General features: G+C 40.0%; 2 protein-coding genes and 1 long non-coding RNA gene across 7 annotated transcripts in view; 1 reads left to right on the plus strand and 2 right to left on the minus strand.

Annotated features, from left to right (window-relative positions):
- Nucleotides 1–19496, plus strand: part of ASB14 (ankyrin repeat and SOCS box containing 14) — a 21053-nt gene continuing 1557 nt past the window's right edge. Inside the window, exons 1-10 of one of the 5 annotated variants that reach the window (XR_003571336.1) lie at nt 1–793; nt 1949–2158; nt 2667–2722; nt 3409–3540; nt 3637–3795; nt 5502–5747; nt 6496–6667; nt 7614–8157; nt 8975–9128; nt 9223–9566. Coding sequence is in view for 4 of the 5 variants with exons in the window: in XM_027884784.1 (XP_027740585.1) it covers nt 2031–2158; nt 2667–2722; nt 3409–3540; nt 3637–3795; nt 5502–5747; nt 6496–6667; nt 7614–8157; nt 8975–9128; nt 9223–9416 (1785 nt within the window). In the remaining variant the exon portion in view is untranslated. Of the gene's footprint in view, nt 794–1948; nt 2159–2666; nt 2723–3408; nt 3541–3636; nt 3796–5501; nt 5748–6495; nt 6668–7613; nt 8158–8974; nt 9129–9222; nt 10580–19496 lie in introns of those variants that run through there. The other 4 variants (XM_027884784.1, XM_027884785.1, XM_027884786.1 and 1 more) reach the window with 4 other exon arrangements.
- On the minus strand, nt 11100–13982 carry LOC114057946. Its single transcript, XR_003571337.1, has 2 exons — nt 12858–13982; nt 11100–12809 (listed from the first exon to the last, which is right to left on the minus strand). It is a non-coding gene; the product is annotated as an uncharacterized LOC114057946 (long non-coding RNA).
- Nucleotides 14084–19496, minus strand: part of APPL1 (adaptor protein, phosphotyrosine interacting with PH domain and leucine zipper 1) — a 22175-nt gene continuing 16762 nt past the window's right edge. The window contains exons 17-22 of the mRNA XM_027884783.1: nt 19315–19489; nt 19174–19210; nt 17599–17745; nt 17308–17358; nt 16873–16962; nt 14084–15842 (exon numbers count right to left, since the gene is read on the minus strand). Coding sequence (XP_027740584.1) covers nt 15693–15842; nt 16873–16962; nt 17308–17358; nt 17599–17745; nt 19174–19210; nt 19315–19489 — 650 coding nt within the window. The 3' untranslated portion in view covers nt 14084–15692. The remainder of the gene's footprint in view (nt 15843–16872; nt 16963–17307; nt 17359–17598; nt 17746–19173; nt 19211–19314; nt 19490–19496) is intronic.

Raw genomic sequence — 19496 nt, forward strand, 5'->3', positions numbered from 1 at the left:
TTCTCTCTTAGGACAGCACTGAAGACTTTTCTTCTCATAATGTAATAGTTACTGCTATAGTTCTGAAATTCTAATTCCAAAAAGAGAATTTTTACAAGGAAACTGGACTTTTAATTCCTTCTTTTGTTGACACCATTTGTCAGGTCAGATTATTAAACATGACTGGCCTGTGTGAGAGAAACATGGACAAAGTCCCAGCCTGTCTCATGATCGGGTATTTATAGGGAGCTATTAATGGACATGGGCTCTGCAGAGATCATTTACCATCCTGAAAATATCACTTTCAGCTTAATAATTACTTCTTCAAAGTGTGAGGTCTTCCCTCTTTCAGAAGGTGAGGAAAACCAGTATATTTTCTCAATTCATTGGAAAATTAGTAGTCTCTTTACAGTAAAGAAGTAGTCTAGACTTAAAATGTTTCTGTACTGACTGTGCCATAGTATAATCCATTACTAACAGTCTGTATTTGTTTTAATAATTTCTTTTCTTTGCTACATGTGCTATTACAGAGCAAGGCCTTGCAATCACACATTAGGTGGATCAGGTAACAAATTAAATGCTGCAGGTTTGCTGTGAATTACTGCTGCCCAACTTTAAGATGTTTCTAGAATTACTCCAAACTTTGTAAGTGGCACATTGACAACTTCCTTAAATTTACTGTGCTCATTCATTTTGCCAGTTTATTTATTTGCTTTCAGTTTTACTTATTTATTTTATGTTATTTTTCCCTGTAGTTTTGAGGGTTTCTTTCAGGCCAGCTGTCTTGAAAGACTGAAGTGGATGTTTTGAAAAGGTAAAGCAGATGAGAGGTTTGAACCTAACAGAATATCTGTGATTTTAACCTATAATAGCATGTAGCTGAATATCCAGAAGGACTTAACAGTGTACATCTACATCCTTTATGCCATTTAGTGATCAATTTGATCATTAATAATTTTTTATTATTTCTTCCTAAATTTTAACATTTAGACTTAACATAGTACCAGTTAGATTTAATTCTATGCTCCAAGGTTTGTCTTGCAATCTTTAATTGAACCCTTTCAATATAGAGAAGTTTTATGTGCTTGGTTTTTGGGTTTGGTTTTTTATTTGTTTGTTTTGGGTTTTGTTTTCTTGTTTGTTTTTTTAATGTTATTCTTAAGCTTTTTTTTGTGTTATTAACTCAGTTGTGGTTACACCAGTGTGCTTTATTTCTGTCTGTATTTGGATATATACTGTTGCAGTATTTTGGATATATCCCTTAAAAGTATCAGAAGCAAACAGGCGTGCATGGATGGAGACAGAACTGTAAGTTTATCAGTTATAAAAGGCAGTTCACTGGGTACACAAGGTGGTGAAGTTGGTGTTTTTCCAAGCACATTTGCTGTTGTTTCAGTTGGATGGCTGGTGCACAAAACAGCACGGATCTGCAACACTTTCCTGACTACCAGACACTGCCCCAACAATGTCTTTGTTGAAACTGTTTGAACAAGAGCTCTTATTAAAAATTTTCATGTCCTTCACTTGCCCTTCCCTTCCAGGCCTGCTGTGAATGAACAGGGAAAACATCCTGTGTCTTATTGTACATCTGTTTTCCCACTAAGGAAACATCAGAACATCAGAAACATCAGAACATCAGACACTCAGATTTGAGTGTCTAAATGGCTTAAGAGGGAATGACTGTTTATCTAAGAGCAAAGTTTTGCATATTTTTGTCGCGTTCTAGGAAGCAATGCCAGAACAAGTAGCTATTCTGTATGTTCAGTCTGTGGAACAGAGAAAAAAGCTGGGACGTGCTACAGGAGTAGAAAACCTTTACTCTGTTCTGAATAGAATAATCCTGCAGTGCAAACCTAAACCCTTGGGAGAAGGCTGAAGCCTGAGATGGAAACGTTCCAATGCATTTATTTTAAACTATGTTTCATTTCTCTTGATACTGTAATAGTGACTGCTGTTTCTATGACTTCAGATTTAACCTGAAGATTTAACATCTGCTTCCAATTAACAAGCAGTGTCCCTACACGAAGTGATCCAGGCTGTGCTGATTTGCCATGTACAATTCTGTGTATATGTTTGATGACAATTCTGATGAAGAAATCCCTACCCAACGAGCTATTCAGGAAAGCTTACAGGAGAGGCACAAAACTGAAACAAGTGGCTGTGCAACAGAGGCTGAAAGGTAATAACTTACTACTTCTATTTTGAGTTTTGGCATTATTGTAAGCATGTGGTAACCTTTCTTTCCTTTGTGACTCCCTGGGTTGGATTGCTCTGACCTTGTCTCATGGGTACTGGAAACCACTGGTAGCTCACTTGGTCTGAGTTCTCCCTGAAAAAGCATACCTGTTTCCTTGAAAATATGGGAATGTGTGAACCTTTCAGATGATGTGTTACATCAATATCTAAATGAGTGCAAGGCTTTATGAAGAAGATAAGTAGGTGATGTAAAATCAGATTGGTATGGTAGCTTCCCCTCACCTTAATATTTAATTTTTTTGTGTAAAAAATTCAACACTTATGGTGTCAGGGGAAGACCAGCAAAAAACTGTTTTAATGTGGTAAACCCTGACAAAATTGATGTAACTTAGAGAAATCTAACATGTAGTCTAGACTTAAGTATTTAAATTAAGGTATAATTGTATCCTGAACTTCATATTCATTTTTACTCCATTCTTCTGTTTGTGCAGTTTCCAGTCTACTGCAAGTAAAGAACATGGAGAGATAATTGCAGCAATTCAGACAGTTAAGTACAAATCCCCCCCACCAAGCCTGTACCCCTGGGAATTGCTGAGCAATGCCTACATTTGAGGTGATTGATCACCTGATTTAAGTGCAGTTTTTCTTTCTATAGTCTTGGGAAGAGTAAGACAACTGAAAACAGGACATCCAAACTAACTTATTAGATAGGGTCAAGATGGGTTCAAGTGTCACCCTTTTCAGGAATTACAGTACTTCATTTCCTGAAATTAGGGGGAAATTCTAGGCCTTTTTTTAAAAAAAAGCAGTTTTGAAGTGTTAATTGATTAGTCAATTAATACTTTATAATAGCATTTTCCATTTTGCAAGATACCCAGATTGAAAAGCTTTCTCTACCTGAAGAGTGTTCCAATACTGTTCCTTAACTGCAAAACTTAAGTGTATTCCAATATGAGATGCAATATTGCTCATGAGAAGATTGTACTTGAACTACTGTAGCCATGTTATTGTAAGGAAGTTGTTTTCCATGTATAATTCAAAATGCTTTGTGAGTCAATGTTGATCAATGATTGTTCCATTCATGTAAACTTCCCTCTGAGAAAAAATTGCTCTGACAAAGCCAGTTGTTTATTCTGAATACACTGATGGGATAAGTGGCACTCAATATATTAGCTGTCTGAATTTTGTCTTATGGTTAGTAATGGGATCTGTGTCTGTCTTTAAACCCCACAGGCCAAGAAGAGGCCTTGAAGAAGCTGGTGAAGCACAGCTGTGCCTTTGAAGAAGCAGATCAGCAGGGCTGGCTTCCTGTGCATGAAGCTGCAGCACAGCCAAATAAGAACATCCTTGAAATAACCATGAAAGGTACAGAGTCCTCCTGGTTTGCCACCAAAAAGTTTGTACAGAATTGAGTTGAATCAACACCCAGCTTCAAATGTGTTCTGCTGTTGTGCATTTCAGCCTCCCAGGCCCACACGTGGGAACAGAGAACCCTGAAAGGGGAAACACCTCTCCTGGTGGCAGTGAGGAAGTGCTTTGTGGACAATGTGTGCTTGCTCCTCATCAATGGCTGCAATCCCAACGTTAAGAATGAAGAGGGAGATTCTCCTTTAGTTACAGGTGAATACCTTATTTAGGGGTGGAGAGGTGAGGCAATTAGGGGAGATCATACTTACACATTTCAGGTTTCGATTTGACTTCTTATTAAAATATTTTGCCGTAAAGGAGGAAAAATTTTAATCTCAGCATTGAATGTGTCTGTCCTTGTCTGTTTTTCTTAGATGATATCAAGTCTCCAAATAAGTTGTCAATTCCAAGTTAGGGTCTGTCACTACAAAGTCCTTAGCATTATTTATTAATTAACATTTTCCCATAACATAGAACTGGGAGAAGTAAAATATCCTCCCACAAAATCTGATCCAATATAGGGAGTTCCAGATGCCTACTGCCTTTCATTCCTCAGTTGCAACGAGTTTGAAGTTCAGGTTGAACATACCTTTCCCCCCCAAAGAATCAATTAACTTTCTCCATGAAGTGCAGAGGGTCATCCTCTGCTTCCCTTGGCATCATTTATGCAGTGGTGCCAGGCAACCAGGTCCTCCTTCATGCTGTTACTGCCCTGCATGTCTGCAGGCACAAAACATTCCTATTCTCTGCCCAACATGGTATCTCTTCCATTGCATAGGCCTCTCTTTCTCCAAATCCCATGGTACTCCCATACCCAGGAGCACTCTGTGTGGATGCCACTTTATTGGATCATGCACGAGAACTGCACTTCCTGATTTGCAAAGAACCATATTTTACCAAAATGTTTTTCCAAAGTGTTCTGTGTTCACTTCATTTGCTTCCCTCAGTTTGGGCTATGCTGTAATTCCTACTGAATCCTAGCCAAAAAAAGGAAAGTGTGTTGTCATTATCTCAGTTCTAAAGGAGCACTATAAGTTTCTTGGATTAACCTGTACATTTTTCAGTATTGGAAGGGTGGTTTTTTCAAAACTCTTGTTAAAGGAGCAGTGCCAACCAACCATCTGTAGGACCCCCAGTCCATCCCTGTGAAACGGCTGAAGCTTCTGGTCAGGGCTTACAAAGGATGTAGAGAATTCCTAGACATTTTTGAAGTGCACAGTATTAAACAGCATCATCCCACAAGATAGGGATGTTTGGGATTTATCTAAAGCAGCCATGTAGGTTCCAGATAATGGCACATCACAGCTCAGATCACAGGATGCTGTCAGGGGTGCTTCAAGCAGCTGTGGCATATGAAGAGTCTCAGCCTAATCTGTCCTGATGAAGGACACTTGCTACGCTGCACAGCCTGGGAGATCAAAGAGAGGAGGGAAAGGTGTTGCCCCTTCATTCCATTCCCTGGAGCCAATGCAAATTTCTCTTTTAAGATTCTTACAGACTTAACAGTTCTCGCTTATTAAACGAAGGAGGTATATGACACAATAATTTTAAACTTTGTTTCATATTGTGGTAACTGCTAATGAAGATTAAATGGACCTCTGCTGGCAGCTCCTGACTCCACCAAGGCCCTGGATGTGGCCTCCATCTAGTGGTGAGGGAACCTTGTTCTGTTCCATCATCAGACACAACACAGGATTACGGAGAGAGAGATTACCATGAGGTGGTTCATTTGTATTGTTAGTGCCATCCTGGAAGCAAAGAACAGAATTGTTGATAACTTAAACCTTTCGGTGTAGGGTGACATTTCTCAGAGGATAAAGAGCACTGCAGGAACAGCTCTCCTGCCACATTGCAGAAGCCACAGTGCATGGAAAGGCATTGGGTAACATCTGTCTGATGCTTTGCTTTTTGTGCTACAGCAATTAAACAGGATTCCTACGAAATGGCCTCCTTGCTGATAAGATCTGGAGCCAAAGTGGATCTGCAGTGTGTCCACAAGAGAACTGCTCTACACGAGGCAGCCAGGCTGGGCAGGAAGGATCTGGTGGAGCTCCTCCTTCATTCCGGAGCAGATCCCGACCCTCGCAGTGGATATGGGCTCACACCTCTGGCACTGGCTGCACAGATGGGACACACAGAGATTATGGAGCTCTTATTGCAAAAAGGTAAGACTTATTTATATAGGATCTTCCAGGAAGAGAAGGCTCAGCGTGGGGTTCTGTCATCAGGGTTATAAATTATGGGATGGGATGAATGCAGAGCCAGATTCTCACTCTACTGAGAAGTAACTCACCTTACTAAAGAATATTAAATGCTACTGGCACCAAGAGGGTTGTTGTGATGTAGTTGAGGCCTGATAAAAATCACATTTTATAAGGTTAAAATAATATATTCATATTTTATTTGACAAATATTTTGCATTTGTAATTGATTTTAAACGCTCTATTGTTTTCTCATGTGTAGAGGTCACCTTAGGAAAGGCCTGACAAGACATTTATTGTGGGGAATTTTACCTGGTGGTTCAGCAGCACTGGAACTGGATTGCATGAACTTTTTGGATATTGGGTTCTCTCATATTTACAGTTATATCTGTCTGGTCTTTGTAAAGTAAAAGAGTTGAAGAGCATTCTATGTAAGCCAAAAATCAACTGTTTGGATGAACTGGCCTTTTGCTGGCCTAGCTCTTGCAGCAAATCTTACCACGTAATTGTATTCAAAGCAATTTGGACCTTCTTGTTCCCTGGATTCCATAAACACATCTAAAATCAAGGATCCAATATGAAGGTTTACTCCCACATTGGTTTTATTTGAAGAATAGAATTCCCAATACCCTCTCACTGGAGGGTTGGAGACATTAATCCTGGCTGGGTGTGTACAGTGATTCCTCTGAAAATCCTCTCTGCCTCTTTCCAGGTGCAGATGTTCTTTCACAGGCAATGGATTGTGCTTCTGTATTATTTGAAGCAGCAGGAGGAGGAAATCCAGATTCTGTGAGTCTTTTACTAGAATATGGGGCTGATGCCAATGTACCAAAGCACTCGGGTCATTTGCCAATCCACAGAGCTGCATATAGAGGACACTTTCTGTGAGTTAATACACTTAAAAATCAAGTAACAGTGACATGAGAAATATTAATTTTGCTAATTCTACCTCATTCAAAGCAGGTAGCAAATCTGTAGTTTTGTACAAGGAATTGGTTTGACTGTGTAAATATGATTGTTCTGTGTCTGAATGTAAGAGATCAGTAAGGATAAAATCTTCATCACTTTAGGATAAACATTTTAATCCCTGTAGTATTTCCCTATTTGTCACAAATAATAACATTGTCCAGGCTGATGTTGAGGTTCTTGGGACATCCTCACTCTCTTTGGATCTATGTCTCATTTCCACCTCATCACAGCAAGGTGAATATACCAAACAGGCAAATAAGGAATAAGGGTTACCCTTATGTTAAAGACAGTAAGGTTACTGGAAGATATTTTGTCTAAAATCACAACTAGTAAGAGAGAAACAAGAATCTGAGGATTCTTAATTCCTATGGTAATATTTTATTAGTTATATTAAGTTACATTTAAACTTTAATGTATATATTACATTTTAGATTACATGTATTCATGTTAAAATATAGTATATTTTATTAATTCCTTAATTCCTACAGGTTTAGTGAAAACATCGTGCTCTTGACATTTAGGAAAAGCTTCTATTGAGGAGGAATCCTCTAGCAAGGAATGGGTTGTTAATGAAATGAATATATATTTACATGTATATATAAACAGAATATAGAATAATATTTTTATTCTATTATAGTAGAATAGAATAATATTTTATGGATAGCAAGTGTTAAGTCAGTATCCATTGAAATTTGTTACCAGTTCAAGTCAATACTTGCCAAGGTACTGATTAGGTAGATTAAGATGATTTTTACAGTCATGATGAATTCTGAAGTCCAGCAACATAGAGAAATTCCAAGATGAGTTAACTGAAGCAATATGTTTAAGATTCTGAGATTTTTTTTTTTTTTAATTTTTCAGAGCCCTAAAATATTTAGTTCCAGTTACTGATTTTGCTGCCATTAAAGAAAGTGGGATAAGTCCAGTTCACTCAGCAGCAGCAGGAGCACATCCACAGTGCCTCGAGTTTCTCCTCAACTCTGGGTTTGATGCCAATTTTATGCTGGATCAGCGGGTTCGCAAAGGCTATGATGACCACCGCAAATCAGCGCTGTATTTTGCCGTGTCCAACGGGGATCTCTGCTCCACGCGGCTGCTGCTGAACGCCGGAGCCCTGACCAACCAGGATCCCATCAACTGCCTGCAAATCGCCCTGAGAATGGGCAATTACGAGTTAATGAACCTGCTGCTCCGCCACGGGGCCAACGTGAATTACTTCTGCAGAGTGAACACCACGCACTTCCCCTCGGCGCTGCAGTACGCCCTGAAGGACGAGGTCATGCTGAGGATGCTGCTCAACTACGGGTACAACGTGCAGCGCTGCTTCGACTGCCCCGGCGGAGACCACTGCCACTCGCAATATGTCACTGACGGCTGGACCTCCACTGTCATCAAAGACACGATGGTGAGTGCAGCACCGGCTCCGGGAGCTGGGCTGCCACCAGCATCCTGCCTACAGCTCAATGGAAAGGGACTTAATGCAGCGTCAGAAAAGGAAGGTTTGAAACTGTTGAGGCAGTTTATACCTAAAGATAGGAATAGAAAAGGCCTTAAAATGGAATATATATTGTCATGAGGCCTGATTCGTGGCAGCAAATGATTGCCAACTGTATTTCTGAATTGAGAAAAAACTGCTTATGATATCTAATGATCAGCATGGCATTGGTTTTCCACAGCAGTCTCGTTCATGCTGTGAGACTTGCAGGCTGGCTCCCTGCCTTGTCCTAAACAGTAACACCAACACTGGAAGGCTGCTCTAAGGACCCTGGAGCTGGAATAGGATAGCCAGCTTTAGGATACTTAAAGAGGGTCCTCGAGACACCCATCAGTGTCATTGTGTAGCAGTTTGTAAAGTCCATTTGAAAGTAATAAACCTTTCTTTAACCTAAAGATAAGGGGCTGAGGGGTGAAGGGGGCTGGTGGATCCCCCTGTTCAGCATGCTAGGACAGAAGTCTAAATTCCACTTAGGGATTCATGGTACTTCTTTTTAAGCACTTAGTTACCAAATATACAGCTGCTGAAGTTTATTTTTGGATCTAGTACAAAATAACCATCTCTCAGATTTTCAGATTCTACTGGTGAGGCTTAATGCAAGCTGAGTGACAGAACACTCGTTCTGCCTTGGATTCTGCTGAAGTTATTCAGTTGCTCTTGTCCTGCATAGAGTAATCATTTGCAGCAGTACTGAATATTATGCCATTAAACATTTTGTTTCTCTCAGTTCTGTGAAGTGATAACCTTGTCGTGGCTGAAGCACGTATCCGGGAAAGTGGTGCGAGTGATGTTGGACTACGTCGATCACATCAAGATCTGCTGGAAGCTCGAAGCAGTTCTCAAAGAACAGAAACTCTGGCCAGACATCAATTTTATTTTAAGTAAGTATCTGTTTAGATTTGAATTGAAAACAAGCTGCTTTGGGATTGGGGCCTTTTTTGCTGACAGTATTTTAATTTGCATTCTCCTTTCTAGCAAATCCTCGCTCTCTGAAGCATCTGTGTCGCCTGAAGATCCGGGAGTGCATGGGCCGGCTGCGTCTCCGCTGTCCTGTCTTCATGACCTTCCTTCCACTGCCCAAGTGCCTGAAAGACTACATACTGTACAAGGAATATGACCTTTATGGACAGGAAAACTTCACAGGAATCTACAACCTCAACTGTACATAAGTATATCCCTGTATTTTGAAGGGAATGTTAAATGGATAAGACTGTTGTGCTGCTGCTTTTTTCTTTGCGGATTTTTTCTCCTATGTGTATTAAGGAATGCCAGCATCCCCCCCCCCCGCTCCCTGAAGAAACTGGGGAGAACCCCAAAATGTAAGTATTGGTGATCCCATTTTATGTATCTCCTGGAATATGACCTACCTGAAAGTTGTGGCAACGGTATTTTAAATGCCTACTGTGACATGTTGAGGAAATGTAAAATGCAGGGCTGCAATCCTTGTGTTACTGCTCAGTTAAACCCTGTTGTATCAGATAACACTGCCCCACTGCAGGTTAAACCCAGGGTTTAGTAAAAGGTCAGGGATTTAACTAAAACCAGGAAGGGACAGAATTCTTTTTTCTCATGTACTTCCTCTTCTTTTGACAAGAAGTAGGTTTTTTTTGTGAGGTTCTACAGTGATTTTCTGAAGAGCAGCTCAAGTTGATTTTTTTTTTTTTGTCACCCTATCAAGCAATCCCACATTCCAGGCAATGCAATGGGATTAAGCTACAGCAACCTCTGCTTATCCAGCAGCTCCTGTGACATAGCAGTGTTTCAACAGGGCAGCCCTGCTGCAAGGTGTTAGTTCTGCAGCTCAGGCTTAGGGGCTGGTCTGTCTCACCCACCGTGGACTTTGATTATTCTCCCTCTCTAGAAGGCGGCTTTCCTTTTACAGCGCTGGCCAAAGCCATGCATGCAATTTTAGGAGTTTCTCTCCATAGAGTTGCAGCTTAAGCTTTTGGAGCACTTTCATTTTAGGAAGTCTTACAGAAGATATTAGATGTTAGGAATATCTATAGCACACCTGTTCTTTCTAAAAGTACTGCAAACGTCAGTCTATATTTTAGAAAAAAAGAAGTTCATCAACACATTTGGCATTAGTAGTATTTATTCCTTCATTATCAAGTAAGCATAGATTTATTTTTTTTTTTTTTAGTTATACATGCATCTTTATCACGGAAGTTACAGAATTCAAAAGTCTGCTTTTCCCCAGAAAAATCTACAAACCTTATAAAATACAAATTTAACCATAATGTAGTTATGACCCATGGCTTTTTACATGGTGTTTTTCATATAGTAACCTGCTGAAGCCTGTCAAGGTGTGTCCAGTACCCAGGTTAGTGCTGTGCTGGCAGAGCCTCCACCCAGGGGAACTCAGTGTTCCCACAACAGCAGCTCTGCAGGGCCTGCCACCAGCCTGTGTGACAGCCCCCCACGGGCACTGTGGACAGTCCTGTGTGACAGCCCCTGCCACAGCCCCCCACGGGCACTGCACAGCCCCTGCCCCGGCTCCTCCTCAGCTTCAGTCTGGGAGCGTTGCAAAAATAAGTTCCCAGGTTCCCGAGTATAACAACTTGTCTGGCAATAGGTATGGAAATGAAGAGAACTGAGCTACACTTGATGACAGAGGGAGATAACTGCATGTCAGAGCTTTGGTTAATGGAAGGGAGCACGTCCTGTCACCAACAATGGTACTTCCTGAAGGTCAGTGTTATGAAAAATGCAGGAGGCTTTTGCATCAGTACAAGTCCCACCCAGAAAGTTACGAGAGTTAAGCTTTTATTTAATCTACAAAATGCTGACTGGAGCCCTGGCACAATAGGGTTACTGTCCATGTTTCCAAGATTAAGACACAACAATCAGAGTTGACATAAATATGCCATTGGTGGTTTTTAATACAGCTATTCAGGGAAAATGTGCAAGTCAGTCTCAAACATTGCAAAAATCACTTACACTTCACCAGAACAGGACCAATCCAGAACATCATTGTAAGAATTTGATCACTCCACTCTATTATAAAAATGACCAGAAAGATTGTACAAAGTCCTTGTCTTGCAATACAAAACTCATTAGGAATACAAGTGCATTCACAATGACACACTGACTTATTCTTGTCATGACAACTTAGATACCACTGTGGCAAAGGGAAAAAAAAAAGTCAACTTAGTGCTTGACTAAAAAGAAAAGCACTGGAGACTAATTACCTTGCAAGAATTTTTGTAATACAGAGTAAGGAAAATAATATAAAATATCAGCTTTTGCTGTTAGACTAGACAGTGTCTCTATAAAATTCACTAAGCAGTGGCAGATTTTCTTTCTCTATGTGAATGATTTCTGAAATAATAAGAGACTATACTGTTAACATAGTTTTCTCCATTGGCTTTTCCCAAAAGCTGTGCAACTACTTAATCAGAATTTACCTTAAAACATAAACATAGTCAAATTTATCTCTTTATATCAATGCACATAAATTACAGCTTCATAAATAGCTTCAGCTGTTTCAGGATTTTCAGCTCTGAGTTTACATCTATATAAAGAGGAAATCTGACAACTTTATAGGGAGAAATGTTCCTTAACCATGAAATATTACCTTACTGATAGATAGTGAATTGTCTTGATACAATTTCAAACTAAACAGATTAAGGAAGCGACACTATGACATTCAAATGACATTACGCTACCTGCTTGTAACCACTTTTATATGGCTGAGTTGTTCATGACTTTGCCCTTGTCCTCTGCTTTAGACTTGGCCACATTCTACCAGAGCCCACAGAGGAGTGCCAGGGATTATCTATAATGCAGTAAAATGCAGACCCATAAGCACACTGATATGTTTTATATACACGCCATTACATACATCTTGTATGTAGCTTGAAACAACTGCCAGCAAGACTTGCTTGTTCTGCAGCCTGTAAACTTGCAGAGTTACAGGTTAACATCCCTCACCTGAGGCCTAAAGTGTAGCAGGAACTATGAGGCTGCAATCAGCAACACAACAAGTTAGTCCTGAACACCACTGCCCATCAGTACCTGCCCAAAGTCACTTCAAAACCAGGGACTTGAAAGTATTTTCAGGAGTGACTCAAATAATAGTAGATGCACATGAAGCAAACTACAGCTTCAGCTGGAAGTACTTGAAAGATCAGCCTTTGAGTAAAAGGCAACAGGAAATAATGAACAGGAGAAATAAATTACAGGAGAGGAAATCAACCAGTAATTTAGTCACAGTAATACAATGCTCAGGTGGTGAAATCCTACCACAGCTGTTCCCAGAACATGAGGTGCTCCCACTAAAAGTCATATTCTCAAGGAAAATACTAAGCATTCTGATTTCTTTTTTAAATTAACAAAACTGTTTTCTAATGAAGTAGTTCTGGACCTCATAGGAAGAAAAGGTACCAAATAGTTTTTTTATTTTGGGAAGAAGGCCATGGATAATAACTCAGCAGCTGTTTTTGCCTCGAGATGGTTCTAATTACAGAGCTGTGTGATCCTCCCCTTAGGCAAAGCTCAGTAACTCCCACCCCTGATAACTCAATGCACCATTCCCCTCTGACTTCCTCCTGTCTCTTGACCTGCCATTGGCTCCTGCAGTTTCACCATTAGCCCAGATGCTTTTATACCTTCTTGCTCATTTTATACCAATGAAACTCCCCAAAATAAGCAAAAAAACAACCCCTTCATTTCATTCATGCAGATCAATCTGTTTTCTTTAACTACTCTGTTCAACCATTTCTCCTTCTTTTAGTGGTTAAGATGAAAATCATCCAACAGCAGTGAAATGCACCTCACTCCTGTGCTGTCTGTTTTAGAAACCCACAGTTAATGGCACTGAAAAAATACATTTCAGGCAATGGAAAGCCTGAAAATCAAATGGAATAGTTCAAATCATGTATTGCTGAATCTGAAAAATCCCATATGGTGGTGAATTCACCTGCCACTTCATTTGCTTTTCTTCCTCGTCTTTGCAGATTTAGATCTAAAATTGTAATAGCAGGATTCAAGAAAAAATACAATAATTCTATTTTCTGCCATTTCTTCAATAAGGCTAAAGCAGAACAGGCTACACATCAGAAATGCTTTGTCATGAGAGTGCTCATCTATCACCTGCCTTCCCTCTGGAGCCTGGGCTACTGCAGCTCAAGTGCTTAACACAGTCAGTCCTTCCCTGACAAGATGAGGTTCTACACACTGTAGATCAGTGATTTCAGACTTCCTGTGCTGTTTCTAAAATTCTTCATCTTCACACGTACTTGAGAAAGATACAAGTCATAGCAGTAACCTTGGGCTGCCTCGAGATATTATTTGGTAGAAAACAGAAATATCAGTAAATAAAAACAAACAAAAAACTCAAACTAATGAAACATGAATTTGCATAATTTGCAAACTGGCTGGATTCTCTGTAAGCCTTGATTTAGGCCCCCAACGGGAAAAATTTGGATTTGCAGCCTCTCTGTGCATTTCTGGGGGAAAGAATTAATATAGTATCTTAAGGATACTAGATATGAAATAAAAATGCCACTCTCTTAAAAGAAGCCTCAGGTTGGTGTGGTCCATGTGACTGTGTGGTAGACAAATCTGGCCACAGGGCAATACCATTTGGCCTCACTGGGCAACAGCAAAAGCAGCTACTTCTGCAAGTGCCTGGCTGCTCTGGGGCTGAGAAATGCACTGGAACAGGGCCTGGGAATTAACTTGGGAAGAGATCCTGGAGGCTCCCTGTGCTCGGTCAATCCAGGGGTACTGTGACCCCTCCAGTGACTGCTCCAGCCCCTCCCTGGACTGTGGTGCCACCAACATCTGCTGGGAGCTGCTCCAGCTCCTGCTTGTGTGCTCACCCTGCTGCAAGGACAGGCACTGCTGCCCTTCTCCCCTGTGTCAGGAGTGCTCAGTGACCTCCTGCACACGCAGTCACGGCACCCAGGGCAGGAGGAGCTGCTTTAGCCAGTGCAGGGCACTCCAGTGTGCAAGGAGAGCCCTCTGTGCACCTGCAGCTGTGACCTGAGATTCCTCACTGACTTCATCAGCACTGAGCAGCTCCAGCTCTGAAGGGCTGGGCCATCACCAGCTGCTGGGGAGATACTCTGAAAATTGCTTACTCTGAAAATTGCTTCCATTCCTGAACACCAGAAATGCCCTGCAATGAACTGTAAACCACTCATAACTGTTATATTATAACTTGGAGTATAAGTATATTCTTCTCTCTCTACATGTCCTGTTATCTTCGTGCCGCTATTAGAGAGCTATCTATCTTCTGTTCCACTGGATTTTAATATTTATAGTAATTAGTGCAAAAATAAATATTTCTCTTCAAACAAGTTTTCTCTTCTGGATCAAAAGGTGAATGCACATCTAATACTATACAAAATAAATATTACACAGGGTATGGACTATGGAGTGCAGATTACAAGCTGTAAACAGACACTGCTTTGAAAAATGCTTTCCAGGATTGACTCTGGGATGTAGGATTATCATCATCTCTTACTTCCAAAATGGCAAATTCTGTTTGCAAAATCCCTTTTTATAGGAAGACTTACAGAGCCTCAACTCCTTTGCAGTAGATGCAGTGTACTGGCATCAAGGCATTTACACGTGCCGAAGATTACTGGAATTCAAGATGTTCTTGCAACTCTAAGCATGTCTTATAAAAGTGAACTCAAAGGTTTACAGCTCTTTATTCCAAGGACTGGGGAAAAACCAAGAACATGGCACTTGTGCTCCCAGGCTGTACACATTGCTCCTATCATTTGATGAGGAATGCTTTTCCTCAGGCAGCAAAGTTCAACTGCATCTCATCAGCTCTCATCTAGGTCTGACAGTATCTTTTTCTCCTGGTGAAAGAAGTCTTTCAGCATTATAATCACCCCAAAAAGACCCCAATGCAATATCATACAGTGCAAAACGAAACAAAAAAGATCCTTCTGTCTAGAACTATTGCACATCTCACTGATGTTAATAAGGATTTTTCTTTCTAAATCTAAGAACAGTTATGTGCAACAAATTGGGTAAAGCTTAGCACTGTCTTATTTGGACATTCACTTCTGTTTCCAGCAAGGTGTTCTCCATAGTGCAGTGGATAGAATGAGTTTCATGTACTGCTGAAGCCCCAGGGGAGTTTTAAGTTTTGCTTCAAAAGCAGTTAATTGCACAGAGAAGTAAGTGGGGAAAAAACCCACTTTTTTTTTTTCCATACTGCAGAGAAGCCTTGAGAAAACATAAATTTGTAATAAACATGGCAGCGTCACCATGCTTCATCTGGCATATGGAAGAGAAATTATACTGACAGGAAAATGGAAATCACTTAACTGAGAAATAAAAATCAAGGCATAATAGGGTCTATATATTGAGAAGTCTTTTCTATAATACAACAGACCCACCACCTACATTTCACTTGTTGTAGAACTTGTGCCATTTTACCAGATATATCCATGATTCCAATTTTAATGAAGTGGGCAGCCTTAGGCTTCGGATTCTCTCTTCTTCTTTCCATCTTCTCCTAAATCACTGTCTTCTGACTGGCTACTGCTCAGGACTACAAACTGTCCTTCTCCACTGCTCTGGTTGGATCTGCTGGAAGCAGCAATCAACCGGCTCTGCTCCTCCAAGTCCTAATGTGAGGAGAGGGGGTTGGGAAATCAGAACAAGAATATTCCCCTTAAAGCCATCTGGAACTGACACAAGATAGCATTATTATGATTTCTAAACTATCAATAGGATCAGGGGACAGCTTTGTACAGAAGGAATGAAAAGACTGAATAGGAAACCAAAACATTCTTTCAGTAGCTGCATTACCAGAACAGCTCCCAGGTTACCACAGCTGCACCTACAGCCCACAGGGCACAGCAGGCCAGAACAACCACCCTCATCTACACTGAGGAAGGCAATGGAGCTGGGAAGGAGCTGCAGCACAAGCCTGGTAAGAAACACCTGAGGGAACTGCGGTTGTTTAGCCTGGAGAAAAGGAGGCTCAGGTGGGACTTTATCATTCTCTACAACTGCCTGAAAGGAGGGTGAAGACCAGTCAGGTGGAGATCAGTCTCTTCTCCCAAGTAACAAGCAATACAGTAAGAGGAAATGGCCTCAAGTTGCACCATGGGAGGTTTAGATTGGATATTGGAGAACATTTCTTCACTGAAAGCACTGTCAGGCACTGGAATGGGCTGTCCAGGGCAGTGGTGGAATCACCATCCCTGGAAGAGTTTAGAAGCCATACAGATGTGGCACTGAAGGACATGGGTTGCTGGTGGCTTGGCAGTGCTGGGTTAATGGTTGGACTTGGTAATCTTAAAGATCTTTTCCAACCTTAGCGATTCTGTGATTCTTAAGCCCATTTCTTCACTGTGAGAATGAATTCTCATCAGCAAATGAAATTATTTTGGGCCTGTGATAGGTATTCCTTCAAGCACTGCTCTTAAGTATTCCTGTGAAGACATTTTGTCATTCATGTCCTCAAAGAGCTCTTTTTAAAAACTACTATAAAAAACATACAAAATCTGCACAGGAAACACTTATGATAATTGACTTCATAATGCTCAATGAACCCCTACTGAAGAGTTTGATAGTGGAGCATGGAGTACAAAACTGCAAAAGAAAGAAAATAGAAAAAAACTAATATTAAGAAATACTGATGAAACTTACCTTTTCAATTTGCTTTTGTTTATTCAGTTCTTTCTGTTGTTTCTCTTTGACTCGCTCTATTTCTTTCTGCTTTTCTGTTGCTTTTCGATCCTGAAGGGCAAAAATGTAAATAAAGTAACAACCTGAGACATTTGCTACACTACTGATTGCTATGAGCTTGCTCAAGACTGTGACATCACTGTTTTGATTATTCTTCTTTTAAAGGACTTTTAAAGGCTGTATAAGGTAGCAAACTGAATCTATACTGAACACTGTCCCACAGTAGGCATTGGTCAGTCTTTTTATTTGAGTTTAAATTCTAGGAAACAAATCCCTCAGACTACCCAACAGTATTAGTGCATCTGTAAGTATCTTGCAGAATATGTTCTATTACACATATTACACATGCCCTCTTCCTTCCATTCACAAGCAAATATAAGAGGAAAAGATTCTTACCAGTTCTGCATGAAAAGCTATCTGTTTGGCCAGTCCAACAGAGTCACAAATCTAAACACAAAACACATAGGAAGTAATAAAAAAAAGGCTAATCAAAATGCCTTTACAATTAAACCAGCATCCCAAATTAGATATAACACCACATTAAAGCACTTACAGGTACTTAACCTGAGAGGTTTAACTGTTTTTCAGTACATAAATAAACAGTCCCTCAGACAGCTTGCATGGATCTAACACCTCGGAATCCATGTCAGATTCAAAACTGATACAAGTTGTAACCATCAGCAATACCTTTTCCCCTTCATTATTTGATTCAAATATGTAGCAGATGGAAGTCTGGCGGCTCTCAGCTCTCCCTCCTGAGGTTCGGAGCACAAATCCAAACAGGCGTTTATTCTCCTGGTGTGTGGCACAGAGCACTACACTGGGCAGAGGGAACTGCCAAAGGATCAAAGGTGGAGAGATTAAAATTGGGCCCAAATATTTTCTACATGAGGTTTCCCATTAATTATCTTCAATATCATCAATGCACAATCCCAGCACAAGAAGGTACAACCCAACCAAACATGTAATGATGAAACACAAACAGTAGATGAGACAGCAAGGATTAAATACTCAGAAGACAGGCAGATTTATAAAAACACACTCCATGTAAAAAATAGGAACCACATTTGCAGTGCAAGTCAGTCATCTTTCTAAATGTCGTACACTCCTTTTTTTATTTTATTTTAATCACCAACACTAGCTACATTTGGGACTAAGCTTCCAATATTTAGTGCCAGGTAAAGGCACTACTTGCCCAAAACCTGCCAACAGCTCAGCTCCCTGAATATATAAGAAAAAAAACCAGGAAAAACAAAACCAACCAACCAAACAAAAAACCAAAACAAAACCAAAAAAAAAAAAAAAGGAAAGAAAGAAAACCCCCAAACCAAACAAACCACATTACTTTGTTATGTGAAAACTACTTTGCATCCTATTCCTAAAAGAAGGTGGACTTCAAATATATCTTTTTAACACTTACCAAAGGATAAGTTTTAAAATTCTGAAAGCCCCTACTCCAGCTGTTATAAACCAATAGGATGAGTTTTTCCTAACATTAAATGTTTGCATTTAGCACAGGGGATGTGCCCTCAAGCTGATGTATCTCACCTGTTAAAGGTTACAGCTCTGGGGCACTTTTGAACTAAATGTCACAAAGGTAAAGAAAGAAAAAAGCCCTACTTGAAATATCAGGACATTTTCATGTGCTTAAGATTTCCTTTCCTGGAAATTAAAGTCACTCAGAGCCTCCAAAAAAACGCAAAGAAATTAAATGACAGACCATAAATTGTGCATACAGAAGGGCAGGGGGAACAGTTTTGAAATATGAAAAATAAAGACTTCTATTACTGAAGAATTAAGCTGGTCTTATTTGATATCCTGAGATGAATTCCACTTATTCCTTTTAAGTGCCTTTTTATAAAGAATTAGAAAGAAAAAGAGACCAAACTAGAAACCATTCAACACCTTAAATGTAGTTATGCATTAAAACCAAAAACCCAAAACAAACCAAAACACCAGACAAACCCTTTTGGATTTTAGAACTAATGTGACTCCAACCTTTATGTTTTCTCTTTATTTTACCCTCTCAGATCACAGGGGGAAGGGGGTCTCAAAAGTAAACTGACCTAATGAAATCATTCCCCTTAAACCTCATTACCAGGTGTTTTTCTCTCTATTTTTACATGTCTGCATTAGTCTCCTAAAATCAGTGGAAATTTGGCTGGAAATGTCATGCTATCAGTGATTTTCACCGTAATAATATTTTTGAAGTAGAGGAATTACATTGCTGAGTTAATAATCTTAAAATGTAAAGTTACTTACCCGTAGTCTTGTCACTTGTGTCTGTGGATCAATTAACCTAAAAATTTGGTTTTAAAAACAAACCAGAAAGTAAATTTTACCAAAGTGAAAGAAGATCATTCTGTAAATAAACATGAACAGAAGTCAGGGAGCAAAACTTACTTTAAACAGTCACAGGTGACTAACAAATGTGACTCTGTCATCCTGAAAACGTTATGGATGGCACGAGCCGCCAGGATCTGACGCATTGTTTCATAAACAACATCTGGGCTTTCGTCAGACTTCACCTCCATGGAGCCAAGAAATCTTACAATAAATAACTGATGAAGGATTGAATCTAAGAA

This window comes from Empidonax traillii, unplaced genomic scaffold (assembly GCF_003031625.1).
Source record: "Empidonax traillii isolate 1590-97213 ecotype Southwest subspecies unplaced genomic scaffold, ASM303162v1 scaffold155:size2260171, whole genome shotgun sequence".
In the NCBI taxonomy this organism is placed as follows: Eukaryota; Metazoa; Chordata; class Aves; order Passeriformes; family Tyrannidae; genus Empidonax; species Empidonax traillii.